The sequence below is a fragment of the Glandiceps talaboti genome, chromosome 17 (assembly GCF_964340395.1).
Source record: "Glandiceps talaboti chromosome 17, keGlaTala1.1, whole genome shotgun sequence".
Classification (NCBI taxonomy): domain Eukaryota; kingdom Metazoa; phylum Hemichordata; class Enteropneusta; family Spengelidae; genus Glandiceps; species Glandiceps talaboti.
The window spans coordinates 14484614-14509418 of record NC_135565.1 but is presented as its reverse complement, the minus strand read 5'-3'; the positions used below and the strand labels follow the sequence as shown (position 1 = coordinate 14509418).

At 35.2% G+C, this 24805-nt stretch overlaps 2 protein-coding genes across 2 annotated transcripts; one reads left to right on the top strand and one right to left on the bottom strand.

The window, feature by feature from the left end:
• Positions 1 to 241: 241 nt before the first annotated feature.
• LOC144448101 (leucine-rich repeat- and IQ domain-containing protein 1-like) lies at positions 242 to 19882 on the bottom strand. Its single transcript, XM_078138254.1, has 27 exons — positions 19774 to 19882; positions 18543 to 18760; positions 18129 to 18285; positions 17746 to 17837; positions 17143 to 17299; positions 16314 to 16624; positions 15654 to 15793; positions 14120 to 14635; positions 12983 to 13507; positions 12418 to 12562; positions 11735 to 11887; positions 11382 to 11532; positions 10580 to 10773; positions 9612 to 9739; positions 8993 to 9066; positions 8334 to 8427; positions 7701 to 7868; positions 6703 to 7002; positions 5979 to 6321; positions 5062 to 5187; positions 4223 to 4482; positions 4009 to 4085; positions 3327 to 3434; positions 2526 to 2610; positions 1903 to 2056; positions 1234 to 1330; positions 242 to 714 (listed from the first exon to the last, which is right to left on the bottom strand). Exons 2-27 carry the CDS (start codon positions 18675 to 18677, stop codon positions 584 to 586), a joined length of 4821 nt encoding a protein of 1606 aa, XP_077994380.1. The 5' UTR covers positions 18678 to 18760; positions 19774 to 19882; the 3' UTR covers positions 242 to 583.
• A 460-nt stretch (positions 19883 to 20342) lies between these two features.
• On the top strand, positions 20343 to 23498 carry LOC144448100 (nurim-like). Its single transcript, XM_078138253.1, has 4 exons — positions 20343 to 20487; positions 21748 to 21917; positions 22431 to 22586; positions 23059 to 23498. Exons 1-4 carry the CDS (start codon positions 20343 to 20345, stop codon positions 23320 to 23322), a joined length of 735 nt encoding a protein of 244 aa, XP_077994379.1. The 3' UTR covers positions 23323 to 23498.
• Positions 23499 to 24805: the final 1307 nt, after the last annotated feature.

Sequence of the window (24805 nt, the reverse complement as noted above, 5' to 3'; positions counted from 1 at the left end):
AAGGAAATGTGTGTATAAAACAAAGAGCACCATGCAAATCTTGTAAACAACAACTCTAAAATATCTATTTACACTTTGGGACAGCTAGTCCAGTGTAACCCCTTCCCCTCCCACTCTCACTGTAACTGAATTCTGTGTCTAACCAGAGTGACTGTAGCTAATGTTTAAACAAAATCTAAGTAGTATTCACCATAGCAATGCAAAGTAAACAATAACTCAATTCATGCAAACCCAGCCATCTGTTTAGCGGAGTTGTCCACTTCAAGAAACAATAGAATGCATAGTAAAATGTATCACATTACCCTTATTTTGAGAAGAGAGTCAAATTGCTGAAGATTGTTGAAAATCTTGAACTTTAATTGTATCTCACAATCAGCACACAATTAATGGCATAAATGTAAAGTAAAGTTATAATGCACATCTTATCTAATTGTTTCCATTACTTTGTTGTTCTTCGTCTTTTATTTCCTGCATCCAAAATATTGACCACCATTAGTCAACAGAGTTTATCACTCTTTTCATCTCTTCTTCCCTGCCCATAACACTCCATGATGTACACACACTGTCTTTAAGTCGTTGCTTCTCAATTCTGTTTTCCTCTCTTCCTACCAGTACCCCATCCTTCAAATCTATTGTTGGCTGCCATTCTTTCTCTAGTGTGTGATGTTGGTGCTGAGTTGGTTTTCAATGGTGGAAATTGTACACGTTCATCTCCTATTATAGATATATACATGCAATTAATATCATGCAGTGTTTTTGGTATTATTAAAGTTTTGGGAGTCTTGGTAACAAAAAGAGAGGAAAATGGTAACACTAATAGTTTGCCATATAATCTATTGTAATTTTGTATGGGAACTCCTTTAGCATGACAAGGGAACCTAAGTAGATTGTTTACCTATTTATGACCCCCCCCCCCCCCACTGTTGAGTTTCATAATTAAAAGTATTTCTAAAGATACAATATATAGATCTTAGACATTTTGAGAATCTACACCTTATCCAGCTTACATATCCTTGTATAAATAATAATCTGTTTATTTACCCCAAATAAATATAACAGTGGGTAAATGGGGAGTCAGGAAATAGCTTAAAGCTAGTCTGGGCCTGTCACCTCACATATTAATAATTATATAGAAATTCACAGCAAGGTACTTAAAATGACTCAAAATATATAATGTATTATGTACACATGAATACAATTATAAATATACAGTGCTAAAGCTATATTACTTACCATTTGGTGAGGTGAATGAATGTCTTCTGTTTTTATCAGGAAATGAAGCCACGGTAGAAGTACCATCCACTGATTGTAGTTCTAGACTTGGACTGGCCTGGATAGATAACAAAACACAAAATAAATTTCCCATGCATGGACTCCACTGGAAATAACTGACTTTGTGGGTTATCCAAGTAATTCAACGATTTGTACCAGTTTTTATTTCTACAACTGTTCTGCCGATCTTGTTGATTTACTGAAATAAACTAATCTAATCTAATCTAATGCATTTTAAATTTTTTTTAAAATTATGATTTGAGATGGCCATGTCAACTTACAAATCAACTTAACAATTGCAATGCTGTACTTAGAACATGTGACATGAACAAATTAACATTTTGATGTGGTGGGCACAGTGGGCTATTTCTGTTTATGTGAAGGGCAGCAAGTCAGTGAAATCTTCTGCTATCAACACATTCTACTGAGCTTCCCTACCAGTGTCAACTACGTAAACTCTATACTGAATAGCGAGTTCTCTAAGTCTTTTATCAAGGCTTTACAACCAACATTATGGTACACAATAATAATAATCTCACCAGTCTGTGGGGTCTCAAACCATAGCAAAATAAAGATATAATATTAATAATTAATAATAATATGATGAAAATTTAAGACAGGTTCACTCACCACTAGTTGTACTCTGCCTCCCTCTATAACTTGTGGGTCAATGTATGGCAGACTAGGTTCACTATGTGTGTGTCTTCCTAGTGCAGTGGTAGGGATGTGTTTTTGTAAGGGTGAATCTGTACCACTGTAGGGTCCAGCCTGTGTATGTACCCATCTGTCAAACAATAGCAATCATGGCATGAAACCATCAAGAATATGAAATGGAAAACAGTGTTTGTTGGTAGCATACACGACTTGTGTACTAACATGTTAATCCAGCAGAAAATGATCACATTATTATAATAATTGTGGTTTTAGTGTCCATGGTCAGTTTAAATTACGCGGAAAAATGGAGACGTTTATATATACGTTAGAACGCGTATGCATACGGGAGCATTATCGTGCAGGCATATATGTAATGGTGTGTACAGAGATGTGTTAGCTATGTGTTCCGAACTCAAACTTGAAAGACAGTGGAATGTGCATGCGCATGTTGGCATCTTCTGTTCAGAAGGCCGAACACATAGCTTTGTTTTCCACACTTGCCTGTACTTTAGACATTTTTCATGCAAGATGTTCAAAACAGCAATTTCTATGTTCTTGTCAAGTCATGCGAGGTCAAATATACAAGTCTGGATACTTACTCAAACACCATCTTCTGTTTGTCTTGTTTTTCTTCTATAGGATTTTGCATCTGTCCTTCCACGAATCCCTGCACTTCACGACGAGCTGAAACAAGAATTAGATGTCAATAAAAAATACCTTATTATATTACCAGTTAGTCTGTAAGGTACGACATGACGGGGTGCCCTCACACATCAGTCAACCCCTCTCACCAGTGAGGGCGTTGCGAAACAGCGTATCTTACAGTCTAATTACAAGTACGATCATTTCAAAATTGTACTACACAAAATGAGCTAACCCAGCTTATGCAATTATTAAAGGATAATCAGTATATTATTATGATAAAAATATTACTGTCCATTTTCAGAGTATGAGATTCATATTTAGTGTTCACCTAATACATATGCATTTCTGCTGACTCCCATGCTGCAATGTGGACCACAACAAAAATCTCCAAATGAGGAAAAACTTAATGTGGTGTCACTCTGAAATTGTAAGTAATACAGGTTTTGTAAAGTCACGAAATGACTCTCCAGAATACAAAGTTTATGACAACGCCTTCATTTCCTGGAGTAGCAGTCTCCTTTAATGTGGTTACTTACTGTAAGCATTTACATAAATCTTGGTTCTTTATTTAAATCAGTTTGACTACGCATTGTCTTTCTCTGACAAAGACAGTTTGGAATCTGTTTCCCGTTACACCCAGTGTCTAAATATGACCAGCTTTTAACTTGAGATATGTGACTCATATTACAATACTGACGCCAGGGGTGCTTTCAAACTGAAATCTGTAATTAATCAGTATTATAATAATCCTTTACCTTGGAAATAATCTTGTCTGTTAGATGGTTTTCTTGCTGGTGGATGAACACTATTCATCTTACTTGATTCTTGGAGTTTCTTGAAAAGCTCAAATTTCTTTTTAGGATCTGTGAAGAGAAAAAAATGCATAGTAGCTTAAAACACGAAGATTGTAGTCTTAGTTATTAGGGGTATTTATTTTGATTTTAAACTGTTAGATCTCTGAGACACAAATTATAGTTTTTTCAGTCTAAAACACCTAGCTTGTAAAATTGCCATAGAGATGGTCATGGTTGCTAGGGACTTTAGTTTAATTTTGAAGTATTAGATCTCTTTATATAAATTATATATAATACACACCAACACTATTTGTTTTAGTTTTCAACACTAAACTTGTAAAATGCTATAAAGATGACCATTGTTGTGAAAACTTTGATTTCAAGTTTCCTAAACAAGCTTAACAGTTGTAGTACATATAGTTGTTACAGTGTTGTGATATTGTGCAGTTGCTATGGATCTGGTTGTGGTTGCTAGGTTGTTGAATCAATTTATTTTCAGAATCTTTCACTTTGTAATCCCCATTTTACTACAACTATATGTCTACAGTGAAATCTAAGAACAACATCTCATCCTTAGATTTGCTTTCAATGGCAAGGTAGTTAACAAACAACCACACAAAATAACAAACAAATAAATATTTACCGATGATTTTCTTTTTCCGTTGCATTCTCTTAGCTCTCTTCAGCATAAGTTCAGCTGTGTTGGAATCATGGAAACCCCTACAAAAGATGAAATCATACTTTGCATATAGATCTTCATAAATCTCAAAATCCAGTCATTACATTCGCAAATTTTGGACCATCTTGAACACCCATAATTATATTTACATTTAATAAACAAAATCATAAAGACTTACCATTCCTCTGTTATTCTGTCATGTTTACTTGATGCATGGGTTCTAGGTGTCTCTGTACTCATACTGGATCCTGGGGGTAGGGGTGGTTTGCCTATGGGTGTGGCCTGGGTTCTGCCACCATCCACCATGGGTGAGTTGGCACCCCTCCAGGCCTGTCTAGGTGGGTGTGGTTGTACTAGTGGTGTGGTGGGTGGTAATACTGGATGTGATGTAGGTAGTTGTGGTGTCTCAGCTGGCATCCAACCATGCTCTAGACTTTCCTGTAAATCATGTAATAAATAAATTACAGCACAAATGATGTTGCCTTGGTGTTTCACTCATGTTACATGACATATTTTACACACAATGCAGACAACTTTTAATGCAAAAGAAACAATTTTAGAGGTGCCATACAGTTGGGATGTAGATGTAGACAAGTTACCATAGTGATTATCAGCTGGAAAGTAAATAATTGAAGACATTAAAATCATCAATTGTATATATAATGATTTCAGCAAAAGCCTGTTTCTACTGCACTGTGAAGAAAGGTATGGGTATCACTTTTCAATGTTATCAGGCAAAGGATCCTGCTGTGTGTGTGCTGCGTCTGTTACAATTTCTTGCAACATTTTGTCTAAATGAAATGAACTAATGTGCCACGATACAGACATCCAATACAGTCATCAAAATATTGGCGCTGTGTGTCTGTGTCCAGTTGTTGTATGTTTAAATTGTTATTTTTCATTGCGACAAAATGAAGGGTACCGTAAAATGTGCAGTTTCTTATTGGTTTCTGTGAGGTTGTATCAGTGAACACTACTGTGAAATGGGCTGTAACTGAAATATTGACTCCTACAAACCTCATTAAATTCAAATGCAGACAGATCAACTTCACCATACAGGTCATCCTCATCTTCTTCATCAAACCGAGATCTCTCCTTGAATTCTAGAATTCTTCTTCTGATGAAATAGCCTCTCCAGTATGCCTACAGGTGAAATAAAAGTCATCAAATTAAATGCTGACCTAAACATTAAACTCTCGAAACATGTACTTCTCCTCCTGTTGCAATATCCTCTCCAGAGTTCTGAAGTGTGAAATCGAAATCATAATCATCAAATTAAATACTGATAAGAGAGACAATTCGATTCCGATAATAAGATCAAACTCTATATTTTTCTATCTGTTGCAATATCCTCTCCATCCAGAGTGCTGAAGCATGAAATCAAAATCATCAAATTAATGATATCTTCGCAAGTGACAAAGGTGAATTCTGATAAGAAATATCAAACTCTATAATTCTGATTCCGATGCAGCAGCATTTCTAGTAGGTCAGTGAAAATTAACATATGAATAATTACTTAGTTCTCTCTGAAGATAATATGTCTTAAGTAACTAAATTTCACATTTCAAATTGATAAGGTAGTTGAATTTTATAATTCTTTTTTTTTTTTTAATGTAAATTTTTCTATAATAATTAATATGCATATATATATATGTTGGAATTTACTCCACTATGGTGAAACAAAGACAATCAGTTTCTGTATACAAAATCAAATGTTTGTGTATTTCATTTGTTTTCTCCACAGGTGGTAAGTTTTCCTATGTGTGGGAGTTTGACGTATGAAATTTGGCAAGCTAGGTAGGAGGCACATCATTTAATTTCCATTATTATATTCCATCACTTGTCACTGTGGTGAAATCTTTATGATAACACCACTTTTTGCAAGGACTACTTCACCCTTTGTGAAGCAAAAGTCTTATTAGAATTTGATGTACCTGTATTTTAGTTGCAGCCATGTGTTCTAATGGTGATGAACCACTGGCATTTCTCCCACCAATGAACTGTTGTGTTGTGCCATTTTCTCTCACTTGTAAAGTTTGTTTGTTAGCTCTCCTTTGATTGGGTGCACTACCCTGAGGAGGAACTGGCTGTTGGACCATTGCATTCTGGGTATGACCTTGAAAGAACATTGACCTGTGATGTTTTATTTGCTGTCTGACTTGGTAGCCTCTCCATCCAGACTGTATAACTGTAGCAGCAATCCATTTCTCTGTGTGTTCATCGATTTCTTTCCTAACACTGTATCCTCTCCAAAGTGCTTGGATCTTAATAGCAGCTCTGTTCAAGAAATTAAAAAATATTATAAAAATATACTTTTAAGTTTTACTGAATCAGATTTGATAGACATGTTAAATGTACACTTCAACCCAGCACTGTATAACACATTAGCAGTAAATATGAATCAACTTTTCAACATCTCAGTAGTAAATACAGACTCTGTTATCATTGAAGGCATGAAAGTTCTAAAAATTTAGTTACAAGTGCAAAAAATGAAGTTCAGTAATTGCACTGATGCCACTCCCTTCCATTTCATTTATTGAGTTTGAGTGACATCATGCAATCATCCCTAAGTTGCAGAAAATTGCACTATAAAGTGATCTGTATACACAATTTGGCCAAGTAGATCATAGACTCTCATATGATATAGATGAAACTAACCTGTTCAATAGATCAATATCTTCTCTCATCAATGCCTTAGTGACAACATTAGATGTTACAGTCGTTTGACTTTTTCCTTTGCCACTTATTTTTGCTGAATTCTGTGACAGCATTGCATTATCTTGTCTTTCTGAGTCATCTACCTCACCATCACTGTTACCATGACAATTATCACATGACAAATCACCATATTCGTGCATATATCTATGCTGTACTGCTAACTCATACACTTCATCAAATTGTTGAGATTTTAAATCTAGAAGTCTGTCCATGTTTCCAGGGTGTCTTTGTCTCACATTTCTGTAAATAGAAAAGTAAAGTTAAATCATAGGAACTACTTCAAAACATTTTTAACATAAATTATGACTTTCTGTCAAAGTAAATAAATTTGGACAGAAATTTCCAAGTTGGCATACAACATATATCATGTAGTGTAAAACAAAATGGTGACAATATCGTCCGTCCTGTTAATTTGACTGGCAAAATTGAGATTTAATTATCATAAATCAAGATAAACAGTAAGTTATTAAAAACAGTTTTTCACAAAGTCGTTGATTGTTTTGAGAGACACTAACAGAATTGATTTTTTTGCACAAGAATCTCAACTGTAAAGCCACCAAAAGAGAGAATTGTTTTGCGGGTATCACTTAAATACCCCAGCATCGATTTTGTTTTTTTATGTGATTGTCTACAGCCCATGCAGTCTCCAGATCTGAGGGAAATCACAAAAATAAGCCCCTCTACATTGATTGCTGCTTCAGTGAAGACAACTGCAAAGCCAATCATGAACAAGCAAATTACATCTGCCCCACATACACACTTAACTTGCTCTAAAGTACTAAATAAAAAAAAACAGTAACTGCCATAAATAGTAGATTGCATGACAGGTTTCACAATTATGAAAACTTCCCTAAAAATTGCACTGTCACACCACTTTAGATAACATGCCCTGACCGGAAACAATTCTTTTTTTTGGGGTCTAATATACAATAACTTACTGCAGTTGTTTTCTATGTTTGGATTGTAAATTATCCTGTTCTTGGATCTGTGCCAAACACACGGCTTCAAAGCTACTCATTGGACGGATTTGGTCAGGTGACACACTTGGTACTACATCTTCTGAATCTAGCTTCTGTAACCATGGTAACTTTGACAAAATTTCTGACCTAGAATAAAAGAAACATAGAAAGATCACAGTAATCCAAATATATGCATCCGTTTATTCAAGAAAAATATTTTATATAACATATGTACCAGAGATTACTTGCACTGGTGTGTGCATTCTACTGGTATTTACACTGCAGTCCAACACCGAAAACGTTATTGCATACCTGCATGCAAATGATATGCAAATGAGGACATGATCGTTCATTCTACATAAAAGCGTGTGGTGTCATTTTGATGGAAATTTGTTGTTTTGGATAAACATATGTAATAATAACAGAACCCCATACTGCATGAGTGCCAATGTGGGGATACGCAGGGGTTTCTGCACTTGTGCTTGCAGTGCTTTCTGCTGAACTACTGCGACAGAAAACACTGCAAGCATTCGTGCAAATACCCCAAGTACGTCACACTTGCGTGTACGTAATGGGGTTCTGTTATATTATATTACCGCAACCCCCATTTACCTGTAGTCTGGTTCCTCAGTGACTGGGTTACCTTGTATTGATAAATGTTGAAGTCTGTAACATTCTATCACTCCTGATAACATACTTGGAATATCTACAGAGGAAAGAAAGGTGGTTTCAGTGTTTTAAAATACTACAGTGGCAGTTGAGGTTTCGGCTAATACTAAGATAAACACAAACTAAAACTATTGCTGTTCAAGGTGGTAGATTACACAAGTGGGTGATAGTGGTGACTCTGCTGTGCATATGCAGTCACCCTGTAATTGAAATGGTATATAAAGTCCTTAACATGTACACTGTGAGATCACAGAAGTTCTCAGATCTGCCACCCTACTGTGAGTAAAGTAAGTGTGGAAAGGTGGGCTTGTTTAACTCTGCGTGACAATCCTACTGTTGTGAGGATGGATTTTGTGGGCAATTTCTGAAATTCACAAATCTGCATTGTTGCTACTTTGGTGCTTGTTCATAATGAAGTGAAAACTCTATCAGTATTATCACACTGTACACACTGGCCTTTAATGCAGCATAATTTTATGAAGACTTTAGCTATTAAGTATCATGCAATTCACAGAAAGCTAGGTAGTTCAAATTAGGTACGGTTTTTGATAACAATCACACCTCAATTACTTCTACTTGCAAGACAGACTCCAAGTACCTACCTGTAATACAGTTGTGACTGAGATCAAGTCTCTTCAGAAGTATAAGATTTGATAATGGAGTAATGTCTGACAAACTGATGACAAGAAAAAAGATATATAGAGTAAGTTTCAATAAATCATAGCAGTGAAATGTCAAACAGTCATTGTGGAATTTAACATTACTGTCACTACTGGTATGTCTGCATTATTTCAGAAAGCAACAGATCTCAACACTTACATGGAATATCATGTTGCCGTTAGGAACAAGTACAACCCTATTGTGTTGTATTATGTTTGTTTTTAGAAATCTATTACAGACGACATCAAAATCGCTATAAAATTTGCAATTTTGAGATGCCTTTGAAAAACAACTTATCATATTTAAACTTTGGAGAAAAAACAGTACTTTTCTGCTTTGCTTTTATCAAAATTTGAATGACAACAACCACTTTTTATGAAATTCTTGGTACTTGTAATGATATTATACCCCACACGAGTCAAAAACGAGATGCTAATGGCTTAGAATAACCAGGGTATAAATCTCTTATTTTTTATCTGAATGTGCACACCTTGGTTTTCACTTAAGGTATAGCAACTTCTGAGAGTGCAAAAAACTAACACAGTGAGTATACCTACTTACCTATTTTGACTAAGTGATAGATGTTCCAGCAATGGCAGCCATGCTTTAGATATAACCTCTAAAGAACTTAGACTGTTATCATCTAGGAACAGTTGCCGTAGTAACACATGATTCTGTAACCTGGGCATCTAGAAAAAATATGGAAAATGTAATCGTACACGATAGAAATCTTTCACAACATATTTTGTCATTATTATATAGTTTCTAAACTTGAATTTTTATGAAAATTAAAACGTAATTGGTAATAGTTGTTCAAAACACAACAGATAAATACACAAATGGTACCCATTCTCCACGTCACTACACTTCTTAAAGTGGCCATATGGATGAAGATTTGGTTATTTATATCGGATTTTTAATTTATAAAACAATTTTATCATGGCTTCCTACTTCAAAAATCAATATGAAACAACACTGACCAAGACTGTTTGTAACTCAGTACATTGCAAAAAGCTGAAAAGTGTGCAAAAAAGTTTATTATTGTACGTACAATAACAATTTGACACATTTTGTAACATACTGAGTTATAAACAAGGACTTGGCATATGTTGTTTCACACTGATTTTTCAAGTAGGAAGCCATGATAAAATTGTTTTGTAAATTAAAAATAAAAAATGAATACCCCATCCTCATCTATTTGGCCACTTTAAAGGTATCATATGTTCCAAGAAGTAAACTTTCATATGATAAAGCTCAAATTGCACTTGTTACATTACGAGTAAATGGAATAAATCACACATTTGTGAATAGAGTAGGTACTGTTTGGGAAAAAAAGCCTACTAACTGTTCTGGACAATGACCTTGACTGCTATTAAGTGACCTTAACCACCATACTCTGACCTTGACCTACAGCTTGTAATTGTTTCTGGTCAAGCTTAACTTTTTACTTTTGTGAGTGTACTCTAAATCTTTACTATTTCTGACAAAAAGATGACGAACTTGACCTCTATCACCTGACCTTAACTCACCTCTTGTAAATTGTTTCCAGTCAAGTTCAAAGTCTTGAGAAGGCAGCATTTATCTAAATCTTGCGTGATGCTGAGATGGTTGTGAGATAAATCTAAAACTTGTATGGACGGAGTGCTATGTAGACCTTTGGTGTTAATTAATTGATTATGGTCCAGTAGTAGTCTGGTTAACTTATGGCAGGATTCTAAACCACCTATAGTATAGGAAACAACAATAAAATGAAAATATCAAACAATTGAGATATAAAACAACATGAAATGAGATACAAAAAGTTTTACGTGGTCAATTCATGAAAATGTAACAAAGCACACATTCACCCTGTTATGTTACGAGTTCAGTCATTTTTGCCTTGTTGATATAGCCATCATGTAGGGTCTATGACATAGCGTTATTGCAGAGGTACATTTTCTACAGCATCAGTAATGTCACTTTCATCATGGATGTGAATATATGATGTGAACTACTGATAATGGTATTTCATTAATCCAAGTTTTGATTGTGTTATACTCAGATCCAATCTGTTCTTCTAATCACTGATATCTGATATAATGTGATCACAGTAGTGTTGGTTTTTTAGTGAATTGGACGGACAAAAACTGACCACTACTTTACTGTAGGTGTGTTGTACAAGGAAGTCTGTTAGTGGCTCTAGATAAAGCAGTCAATCACAAATCACTACATACCTGTTCTAGTTACACAGTTACAAGAGAAAGCAACCAATCACATCTCACTATACACCTTAAGTCCTTTTCTTGTGACACGGTTACTAGAGAAAGCAACCAATCACAAATCACTACATACCTGTTCTTGTGACTCGGTTACTTGAGAAATCAGCCACCCGCAGATCGCTACATCCATCTAAACCATGGATATTGGTAAGGCAGTTGGTTGACATCTGAAATTCCTGTAATTTCTCTAAATCTTTACAATTGACACTTTCTATGTTATTGTGCTGTAGAGGGGTCAAAATACAAATGTCCAGTAAGTTATCAACATTTGAATATTTACGAACAAACATAGACAAAAGTGTAATGTCATTGCTACAATACACACCTAAGGGTTAATGCACACATGTGTAATTTTTATATCATTTGCCTATACATCTAAGTATGTATTTTAATATTGTGATATAAAACTTAACTCTAAATTCATACCTGTAAATTTAAATGTTGTAACAGTTGACAGTTATTGATTCCTTCCACAGCCACTAGTCCACACTGTAGCAGTGATATAGATCTAACATTTGGACACTGAGTTAGACTGGACATGCTACATCCATTTATATTGCGTACTTGTATAACAGAGACCTAGTAGTAAAGGGAAAAAAATCACAGTTATGTTAAATTTATCAAATATTACACTGGGACACTGTTAGGCTAGACATACATGTACCACAAGTATTTACAGTACATCACATATTTGCATAGCACAGATCTAGTAGAGGGGAAAGCATCTGATTCAGTTTTTGAATCTATTGTATTTTACACTGTGACACTGAATTTGGTGGGACACTGAGTTAGGCTTGTCTTAATACAGGTACAACCATTTAAATTACACCATGTTTTGTATAACAGAGACTTAAATAAAGGAAAATCATGAGTGTGTTAAATCATAGACGGTGACACTGAGTTAGACTTAACATACAGTAACTATTGTACATGTACATCATGTACTAGTAGAACAAAAACTTAGTAAAAGTTCACAGTTCACTTGTTATCTAGTACTGTAAGATTTATTCTGTGTGATGAATTTCACTGGCTAGGTGAATCAGTGAACTTTGGCAAATGTGTGATTACTTCTAGCAAAGTTCACTATATTTAAACTATACTGTACATACCTGCTGTAGTGGTGTATTTGGTGTGGATGCTTGTAATAACTGGTCTGTGGTTAATTCTGGTAAATGTTTGGCAGATACTGGTCTTTTTCCAACCCTTGAATGAACTTTTCTCCTTGATTTATTTTTAGTTTCTCCAACTACTTTCCTACAGATTCCATAAAATAAACATGTATTTACAACCCAGCAATAAACAAATACCAAACACACATTCTTGCAAGCCTGAGTATATCTATATTTGCTGACACAACAAAATAAGTCTTTGTCAAAGACACACTCTCCAACGTTTATCCTTAGTAATTCACATTCTAAATTTACAACAAATGTGGCCTCCTTTTACTAGTTTTAGTAATTACTACAGAGGTCGAGAACCAGATTGACATCCATATGTGGACTACATACATGTAGTATCTGACATCATCACTTCCAGGGGTTGTTGAGGAATATGACATCATCACTTTCTGGGGTGATTGAAGAATATGACATCATCACTTTCAGAGGTCATTGAGGAATATGACTTTATCCCTTTCAGAGATCACTCACAAAGAAGGAAACCCTTACTCCTTACCCCCATGGAATACACTTCTCCATCCATTCCAGTCTCCTCCTTTCCAGGCTTTCCGGTAGAATTCCTAACATAATATCACTGGCACTATTATCCTTTTCTGTCCTTATTGCACTAAGTTCTGAAGTCCTTTTTTGAGATAAACTATCAATTTGAGAAGACTTCTCAGTCCTTGATTCACCTATAGCTGGTACAACATTTTCTGCATCATGTTTGCTTGCGTTGGATACAGCAGTCTTTGAATCATGGTTACTTGTAGTTGATGTAGACTGTCTGGTGTCCGTAACTGTATTACTACTATCTCCTGTCCTTACATCATTTTTCTCTACATCCACATTATTTGACACAGCTCCATCATTTGATGATGACACTGTTGTCATGGTTTTAATTTCTCCTTGGATTTTACTCAAGATATCATCAGCTTTTAGTTCCAACTCATCTTTTCCTTTCTCACATTGTCGTTCTTTGTCTAACTGTTCTTGAAGTTTCCTTTCCTTCTCACTTTTCTCCCCTTCAGCTTTCTTCATTCTGGTTAGTGAAAAGATACAAAAAAATAAAATCAAGAAGAAGAAGAAACTGTTGCGTGATTCATTTAATTAAAATTTATTTTCAATTTTTTTTCTATGAACTCAGTTAATGGGTGATATTGTAAATTTTGTGAGTTCATCCTGATGTCTGGAGATTTCTTTTTATTCATTTAGTGTGTTGTTCCAAAGATTGGTGTTCCTGGCTCACTGTGGTATAGTGGTTATAAAGGTCACAGCAAGAGGTCAGGAGGTCATTAGTTCAAATACTCCTGTACACAGGTGGGTATTCAGCATCAGCATGACATTGTAAGAACCAATTTTCATGATAAATCAGTAATAAACTTGAAACAAACATAAAATATCACAACATAAATAATTTCTTAACTTAGAAAGATATTATAATACATTATCTATTTCATGAAGTAATCCCACAAATAACATTGTCTACACAGTCATCCATTTTTTTGGAAGAAGTGTCAAAACAAAACAAATTTTCTTTGACCCTTACTAGTATTGCCCAAACCCAACCACAACTCAGTGTGATATGTAGTAGCGTTACCTAGTCAACAGAATCACAGAAAGACAGTCAGAAAGTATGCTGTCATAACATTACCTAGCTTCATCTTCCTGTTTCTTTTCTTCCTTTATTGTTTCTTCTTCTGCTTTCTGCTTCTCTTCCTCCTGTCTTCTCCTCTCCTCCTCTTCTCTCTTTATTCTATCTTCTTCTTTCAGTCTCTCCTCTTCCAATCTCTTCTTTTCTTCTTCCTGTCGTTTCACATCTTCATATTCTCTCTTCATTCTCTCTTCTTCCTCCTTTCTCCATCTTTCTTGTTCTTTTTTCTTCTCCTCCTCTTCTTGCTTCTTTTTCTCTTCTATCCTTCTCCTCTCTTCATCTTCTTTCCGTTTTCTTTCCTCTTCCTCTCTAAGTCGTTGCTCCTCCTCTTGTTTCCTCCTTTCCTCTTCCTCCCTCCTCTTTTTCTCTGCCTCTTCTTTCTTTTTCTTGTCAGCTTTCTTCCTGTTGTCTTCTTTACGTCTGGCTTCTACAATTTCAACTTGTCGTTCCATGTCTCTAGTTGTCTTTCTCTCTTCTCTTAACTTCCTTAGTCTTGGCAGGTATGGTTTTCTAACTCTGTAGCGTAAAAATGCAATAAAATCATCAGTAAGCTATTATTATACCCATGTGCCCATTAATGATAGCCAAATTTTGTTGTGAGTCAAAATGAGAAAAAAGTGGCATGTCTTGTAGGTCACTACATAGTAAGAGATAGGTGAACACCCAATTTTGATGCGTCACTAGAAATTATGTGCGTAAATTGGCTTAGAGGGCACTCTGATTATTACATGTATACCAGTGGCTACTTGAATCTGTGTGAGTGCAAAAACATTACTGCACACCTTTATGCAAATGGGAGCGTGATCTTGCTTGTGCAAAACGTAGCGTAGATGTACTACAGCAGTATGGATTTTAATATTATTTTGCTGTTTTGGATAACAAAGGTAACAATACTGTTAACAGAACCCCATGACATATCAGTGCCAGAGTGGGTACCCAGTGTATTTGTATTTTTTTTTTTTCGTATTTTCTGCTGGAGAGAACACCACATGCACGCCTGGAAATACCCAGAATATGCTGGGACTGGCACACACATGCCATAGGGTTTTGTCATATTATTTCAAATAATTTTCAAATGTAATTTTTCAGTGTAGCTTTCAATATTTTTTGTTTGTTTTGGAACCTCTTGTAAGTGAGACAAATTACCTGATATATAAATATGTATATCATGAATATTTTGTTGTTTTCGAATAAGCCTTCGTTTTCTACCGATAGTGTTCTTTCTACATGTGGTAACAAGAATCACAAAAACATTCATACCATCTTTTTTCTGAAAATGCTATTATTTGTTGTCAGGGCAACTGACTACAGAAATTAGAGAGAAAATTTAGGTCTCTAAAATTCATTCAATTCATATACATGTTGAAAAAAACACTACTTGCAGACTGTTATTGGTCTGTAAGGTATATCATGTCAGGGCGCCCTCACACATCAGTCAAGGGTAAGATAGAAGCTGGCCAATGAGGGCAGTGCGACATTACGTATCTTACAGTCTAAGTTTATCATTTGAATTGTTTGTTTTCGTCTCACTCACTTGTAGGATCTGAAAGTAGCCTGTATTTTGACAGCAGCTTTTTGTACTTTCTCTGATCTGTCTTTCTCCATTTGTTCCATCTGATGGTGGAATTCTTCTTTCTCTTTCTCAGTAGTTTTCACAAATTCATCGATATTTGCCTTCAAGTCATAAACAGAGACATGTTATTAATGTGTGTGCAGTGACTAAAATAAGAAATTATTAAATTTTGATTTTCCAGGTTTTACATATAACATTTTATGTTAAACTTCATGAGAGATGTTTTACTCTGAAGGGAATATTAAGCACTCAGGAGTCATGAATATTCATTGTGCAACCATGAATATATTATTTCTGCTGACTCCCATCATGCAATAGCCCATAGCAAAGATACCCTATAAAGGCACAAGATCAACTTGATGTTTCTCTGCAATCACAAGTAGTTGTAGGAATCTAAAATCATGAAATGAATCTCCAGAACTCATAGTTTATGAAACTCTCTATTTCCCAGAGTGGTGCTCCCCTTTAAGGGGTCTTTTTTCATTCTATTTAGTGTAGTGACTTCCTTCTTTAAAAGAATTATATTCATCTACTTTCAAGCTCCGCCTCATTATACAACAAAGAAGCACAACTTTTCTAACTGTCGTTGGACTTTTGGCAAAAATTTCAACTTCTACATACCTGATATTCATTCAGCATTTTGGTCATTTTCTTAGAATCTTCCTCCATAACTTTTTCCAACTTAGCTTCTTCCACTTTCCTTTGTTTTATCATTTCCTTCTGTTCTTTGTCATATTCTATGTATTTTCGCTGTCTATCTCTGTCAGTTCGTTTGTCATGTCTGGCCGTCTCGTCTCTCTGTAGTTCATACTCCATTTGTCTTCTTTCATCTTGTTCTTTTTGTTTCTGAATCAGTTGTTTTAGTTTTTCTCTAGCCTCTCTCTCAGCTTTCATTGTCTCTGTTACCAATAAGACTGCCATGTTACTGGAATCTACAGGATACACACAAAGTCAAAAACAGGGATCAGCATTCTCCCTCAACAAAGTAAGGGGTGTTTAGCTGTGCTTTTACGGTGACCATATTATTTTTGTTTTTCATTACTTTTTCATGGCAACTATTTATATTGGAAACCTGGCAACAAGCCCTTTCCCAGCTTCTCTACACATTTGTCATTTTTTCAGCCCCCCCCCCCCCCCCCCCCCCCCCCGAATAACTTCCATCATCAAAAACAAGGTGCTGTTCATAAACAAGTGTTGTCATCGCCACTATGACTGTAGATTACATCAACAGTATAGACACATGTTTATTCTTGCCAGAGAGGATGCTGTTCCACAAAATATTATGGACGAGTGCAAATAATTATTTTTTTTTTGTCGGAGCTGAAAATTTTGGTCAGTCTGGTAATGAGAAACAAAACAAAATAGGGTCACCCTAAAGAAACTTTTATGATAGATAACTGAGAAATATGTTACTTTTGAGACTCATGAAATAAATGTAGCTATTCTATACCTGTATTATTGTCAGTTTTCGTTACATTCTCAGCTCCAGTTGGTGTTTGAGTTCCGTCTTCCATACATCCTCCTGTCAGAAAGACTCCATCACTTGTCTCTAAGTCACTGTTTCCATTCTCATCCTCTTCCTCCTCTTTTTCAATTTCTTCCATAACCTGTTACCATAGAAACACAAAGATGCTAGATTTAAGATTGGGGAGGAAGGAGGGGGAACTTGAAATGTTTGGTGACAGAACATGTATTAAATGTGATCTCAGATGGTAGTTAGGGTTGGCATGGTTACACTCATAAACAAGTGATTTCATTAATCTGTAAGACACGCCATGTGGGGGCGCCCTCATGTATCAACCTACATGGAAGAGAAGCCAATGCAGGCAAAACAACATGATTTATCTTAGTCTAAATCTGTATTCCAAAAGAAAAAGTAAGGTTTATTACCATTCCAAATTGTTGTTCTAATTTGTTTTGATTTGATCTTTATATATCTGTTTATTTTGATATATATGTGTTTCTTTGTATGTGTGTGTATGTGTGTGTGTGTGTGTGTGTGTGTGTGTGTGTGTGTGTGTGTGTGTGTGTGTGTGTGTACTGATATACCTACCCTATCATAAAGATCTTCAGGGTTCTCTCCAATAATGAATGCAATTTCCTCAATAGCTTTAGATACAGGCTGGTCATCATAATCAGTGATTCCTGAGAAGAAAGTTACAATATAACATAAAGTAAGATGGTTTCATCAACACTTGAGGCCCCGGGGAGGGGGAGGGGGAAGGGTATCCATGTACCCAAGATAGGTGGGAGTGGGGAGGCATAACCCATTTGGAAACCAAAACCTAGGGGTAAAATAGGGATTTAAAATTTCCATGGTTCCCTCAAGTTGCTGTGCATGGTATTTTTGAAATGGTAATGGAATGTAGATTTCATAAGTGTTTTGGGGATAATTACAAGACCTTGAGGGCCACACCACACATTTTACCAAATTACCTTTGTCCTTGACTTGCTCTAAGACAGACGTACAATCTTCAATTTCTTTAAGAACCCCAGCTGATCTACTCTGTACTCTTTCAATATATGCAGTCACAGATTCTGGGATTTCATCATCATCATCGTCATCATCATCATCATCATCATCAATGTCTCCCTGTAAAGCATAAGAAAAAAAATCATCAATGTCATATAAATTAATAATACACGTGTAACAGCAGAACATACATATTCATGACTCATCTCCTAAGTGCTTATTACCTTGGGATAAAATAATCAACAAGTGGTGTATTTTTTGACTGGAATTAACTAGTATGCTGTTATCTACAAATACAATGTTATTCCATGCAAATGTCAATACTCAGTCACTTCAGGACTTCAAAAAAAGGCTGCATATTTGTATATTAAACACACCTCATTGTCTACAACTTCATCTTCTACACCATTAATGTCATCATTATCTAGTGGTTCTAACTGGTCAAGTTCTCGTTGGATCTCATCTTCTATCCAACTCTCGTCTTCTGGGTCTTGGATCTCACGCATACTCATACTTCTTTCTTCACGTCAAGGTGACAGATTTCAACCACGATTTCGTTGGCATCAATCACTCACAATTGTTGTCTTTCCAATCACTGAAAGCCAGGAAAGAAATTGGCTCTTCATTTCATCATCAAATAAATAACTTACTTGCGATAAATCTGATATTACAGATAAAAAACAAACAATCTTTTTCTTGGTCTTATCACAATCTCATGTAAAGATACTACTGAGCTCCTTCAGTTACCTATTTACTTTGTAAGTGTTGTTTGGTTTTGTAGTTGTGGATATAATCGCCTCTTCCTGGACAATATACGTAGGAAATCAATGTCATGAAACTTTAAAGGAATCGAGACGTATCCATAAAGTAGATCATGGAATTATAACCCAATTTCATGAGTAGATTTTAATAATATCGGGTCTTGTCATAGAGGTAGATAGCTTCCGCTGTCTTATCAACATGCGATTTTACATCAGTAACTTGTGAGTTACATTGTAATATTCTATCCAAGGATGGTCACAAGACACGATAATGATGTTAGTCGTTGTAGGTATTTATAATTTACAAATATTCATAAAAATACCGTCACTAGTGTTTGCATTGGAGTATCACAATATCACCGACGGTGATACTTCCATGGAAATACTCGTTTCCAATGCAGACACCAATGACGGTGTTTTTTGATATTCCTAAATACCTACTAACGTCATTGACCAGTAGTATGACCACCCTTGAATAGACTCACAAGTTAATGTGGATTTTACGTGAATTTTGTCAATACTCGTATTTCTAATAGTACTGGATATGAAGAGCAGACAACGCAAATATATATCTATGTATTTATGTGTTAGGGTAGAGTCAGTCATCGGAGGTTAGGTAATGGAATTTATTACCAGGAGAAACGGATGGTTGAGCCAAAAATCTCGAAAAGTAGAAAGATCAAAACCAGTGATCGTAACTTACCTGACTTGATCAGCTGTTTTAATTTTTGAAAGGTGTCTCTTCACAACGCATAGCTTGTCGTAGTAACGGTATCATCCCAAAATTTATTACTGAAAGTCCACTATTACACGTTTTTGTAACAAATTCAACTTACTCAAGACTTACCTGCTACAAAAGTCGCACCGTCATTATGACTATGTGGTTGAATTTTGGAAAATACACGTAAAACACCAAATACTACGAACTTCTGTCAAAAAGATAACAGTCGCCGCCATGTTGGGAAAGGGAATTTAACCCATGATTCTTAGCTGCAAAAAACCCTCCAAGTTTGTGTAGAAATGATTAACAAAGTTTAAACCTTAACTTTCAATTTAAGTATCCAGATCAAGGTTATAAAATATCAGTTGCTTCTAAAATGTGTATATATGAAAATAGCGTGTCGAAACATCCGAAAATTAGCTGAATTCAAACTACAAATGTAATGCTATCACCTTGTCACCTGAAGAGGGCTCACTTTTGAAAATATTTCAGTAAGTTAAAGGATCGATTTAGGTCAACCAAAACAAAAACGAGTGCCTCGGTAAATCAAATAATACATGCAAATGAGGGCATATCGCCGACCCAAAACCGTAAACGGTAGTAAATCACAGTTACTCAGTGTTTATAGGTGAAGTACAGAGAGTTATTGTTCCATTCTTCATGTCATGTAGTTAGTGTCAACTCAAAATATGATCATGGCAAAGGAGCAAGCGAAGTTCTTTTTTCTCATCGTCGCGGCTGTCACTTTCGCTTTGTTTATGATCACATCTTTTCAGTTGGTGTTTTTTCTCACTTTCAACGACAATCGAGGAATGAAGCATGTTTCTCATGTTCCGAAAGGTAAGCTTTTACCGTTTTTAATTTTCACAATGTGCCATCTGCAAGTAAGGCAGGTTCGAGTGCACCATCTATTGTTGATAGCGCGCATATTTTGACATCTGTAAGAAACACAGAGATTTCACACGTACACATTTTCCCCAAAAGCCTTCGGTGATGCTAATGCAAACCGGGGGGGTGGGGGGGGGGGGGTTGATAAATACACGATGTACAAAGGGTTACATGTCATCTTTTCATTATCAACTCAACTTCGTTATGAAAGAATCCACTCTATTCATAAATATTCGAACAATACTGATTGGGGAGGGGGTGCATCTGGTCTGGCATTTTTTTTTTGCTTTAGTCTGTCAATCAGTTACACATTACCATTTAATTATCAACTCAACCTAGTTTTAGAAATGTCTGATATGTTAGTCTGAAAGTCTATTACATGTACTCTTGGTTTTATTAACCATGTTGACAGGTAATAAAAAGTAAATGTTACCCATTCTCAGAAAATAATCACCTGTTTGATTTATATGCAAACAATTGCATTTAACGTAACCAATATGGTATGGATTAAAATGCACCCCACATATATTTAAAAAAAAAATTAAAAATGATAATAACAAATGTACTAACTTTGGAGAAAAAATAATTTATTACATATTGCGGTAAGTTCACTAAACTTTCTGATATACAGGTTACTCTTTTTAGTTCAAAATATAACCAAAAAATGATAAAAAATAACTAATAATTCAAATTGCTTTGTTGAATTTTAATTATTATCTGTATTTGACATCAGTTCATCAATAGATTGATTGATGGACAATGTATATATTTGTGTATTTGCCTGATTGATTGATTGATTGATTATTATTGATTAACAGGTTGAATTGATCACTACATTGATCAATCAATCAATTGATTTATTAATCGATTGATTAATTTATTAGCCAATCACTTTATACTTGATCAATAATATGCTTCTCAGATTGATTGAGCAATGTATAGTTTATTGTTTTGTTGATTGATTGATTGATTGATTGATTGATTGGTTAGTTGGTTGGTTGGTTGGTTGGTTGGTTGGTTGGGTGAATGGTTGGTTGATTGATTCATTGATCTATTGATCTATCGATTGATTGATTGATTGATTGATTGATTAATCAATGTAATGTATTGTTTCTCTGAAAAGCTGAGTTTCTACTGGGAGAAACAAAACACCTAGCACAATTTATAACCATATTACATGATAAATCTTTATATTTGTTTTGACATCAACAGATTCAAAGAGTGGACTAACTGCACTCTGTCAAGATGTGATGTTACTTGTCATATTTGCTGTACAACACAGTGTGATGACACTGCCAATCTGGAAAGGTTTCATTGATAAACTTGGACTTGGTCCAGCACAGCGATGTATCTATGTCATCTGTAGCTGTATGGCCTTACAGGTAAACCTTGTCTTTTAAGGGTCCAGGATTCTGTCCCAGTTTCTTTGACGGGGCTCAAATTTAACTTGTATGTTTGCATTATTTTATTATTATTATTATATGTAATGTCCCATGAGTGAAACACCAAGTCTACATCATTTTAATAGCTGTAATGTCCCATGAGTGAAAAATCAAGCCTACATCTCATTTTAGCTGTAATGTCCCATGAGTGAAACACCAAGTCTACATCATTTTAGCTGTAATGTCCCATGAGTGAAGCACCAAGCCAACATCATTTTAGCTGTAGTATAGTGGACAGATTTAGCAAAGTGAATGTTTTAGTATTAATTTGCTATTGATTTCCATTCTTGTGTTCTGGACCAACTTTTTCTAAAGCTATTTTTCACCCTCAAACCCAAATCCTAACCCAACATTAGCCTTTAAATCATTGACAAAAGTCAAATAACAAATTCTATGTTGGTAATTTATACAGAAAAGTTTCTAACTAAAATCTATGTCTTTTACCTTATTTAGTTTATGATGACCCATTGGCAGTCAATTGGTGACAACAGCCCACTATGGAGTCCGCAGTCTACATGGTTATTTCTAATCCTACACAGTATAGGATGGGTGTTTATTGCTGGTTCTTTTCTTATTGTGGATTATAGTGAACTGCTTGGTCTTAAACAGGTAAATATTAATTACTTATCATATTTTGGGGCAATTGATACTACCAAGCCAGAAAGGCTATAGAGTTTCAATTAGGGAGCATGGTTTTTTTTACAGCTCACACATTTTTGTTACAAATTACAAACAAAATACAATGTGCACACACATCAAATATTATGTTTTATCACAACTGTAAACACAAATAAACAGTTTTGTGTATGAATATTCCTTGTTTCATCCGGCAGTGTACGTTGCAGACTGTTTATAATCAGTCAGTCAATCAATCAATCAATCTATCAATCAATCTTTATTGCATAACAATATGCCGTAGCAAGCAAGGTAAAGCATACAGGGTTGTGAAGCGCTTTGAGCTATATAAGAACCCAACATTACTATTATTATAATATTATACAAAAATAACATACAGAAATAAAGTGATATAATATAATGCTATAACCCTAACACAAACATCTACATTTGATTCATCTAATAGATATACTATCACGCAATTGGTCTAGACCCAGCAATATCTCAGAAGTCGCCATCACTTCAAAGATTGTACAGTCACTTCCGTCATCCTGTCTTTACTGGTCCCATGATAGTCCTATGGATGCAGCCTGTCATGACACTAGACAGGTTACTACTAGCTGTAATCTGGACTACATATCTTGTCTTGTGTCATCGTCTGAATTATAGCGACCACCAATATCTCAAAGAACAGTTACAGCTGAAACACCATCATCTGACATATCATTAGAGAGATATTACCTGTTGAGTCAGCTACGTGGTATCACCCTTTGTAGACTGACTTCTCATTCGATTAAACCATTAAAGAAATAGGGTGAGAAGGCTAAGCACAGGTGTACATTTGGGTTAAACCATTAATGAAGTGGGGAAGGCTAGGCACAGGTGTACAAGTGGCTTAAATTATTGATGGAATAGGGTAAGAAGGGTAGGCACACGTGCACATATCAAGAGGTCTTGAAAGGAAAACTGCTTGATTTTGATATCAGTATAGATATATCCTTTAGTATGTCATAGAACGATTTGATGTCGCCCCCTCCCCAATTATTGTTATACCATTGGCTTAGAATAAGATTACAGTTTGCAAAGGCCTGATTGAGTTACCATGTGTCGTTACTAGTGTCTTTCAACATTTCATCACAGAAATGACATGTCATATTTATACAAAAAACAATTTTATAACATATCATTTGTATTTATAATCGATTATCTTTCGTCAAAGAACTCTGATAAAGTAAACTTTGTTGTAGAAAATACATTTTCCAGTCACAAAGCAATCAATCAATCAATCGATTGATTAAGCAATCAATTAATTAAGTATTCCTGCCCAATCAATACATTTGATCACTGCCAATTTGTATTAAATCAATCAGAGTCCTTCCATGTTCTGTAGCTTTTGTTATTGCCTTTATCAGTATTGCGATTACCATTATCAATGTAGTAAACACGCCAAAAAGTAATCTCCAGAGTACTGTTCACATTTTGGTCATTAGGCTTTTGTCAGAGTGTCTATTTTCTAAGTGCCATGTAGGAAATCAATCAAATGGAGCATTTTGTCAAAGCCATGCGGTAAACCAATCAAATGAACAGTTTCTCAAAGCCATGCAGTAAACCAATCAAATGAACAGTTTCTCAAAGCCATGCAGTAAACCAATCAAATGAACAGTTTCTCAAAGCCATGCAGTAAACCAATCAAATGAACAGTTTCTCAAAACCATGCAGTAAACCAATCATATGAACAGTTTCTCAAAACCATGCAGTAAACCAATCAAATGAACAGTTTCTCAAAGCCATGCAGTAAACCAATCAAATGGACAGTTTGAAATAGCTGTTCAACCAGAAAGAGACATAAAGAGTACTTAGTTTCAAAGCTAGATAAACCAGTAAACTTTCCTGTGATATTTTTTCATTAAATTGTAACTTCAGGTGTTATTTATTTCTAGTCATTTGTAAAAGTCTATATATTTTTAATACAGTATAATTTAAGAGGTGTGTCCTAGTATTCCTTTAGACATTGTCAGTGGGGGATAAGGCATTATATTATATTTATTCTATTTGGTGAGGATGTAAATGTAGATTTGTGTAAATTCTGCCATTTTGTCTTGTAACTTAAAAAGCTTTTCTCTAATTTATTGCTTTGTAATGTGCAAATCTATATTTATTGTATAGTTTAGTATATTTATAATATCCTTTACTTTTGTATTGCCACTGACTTG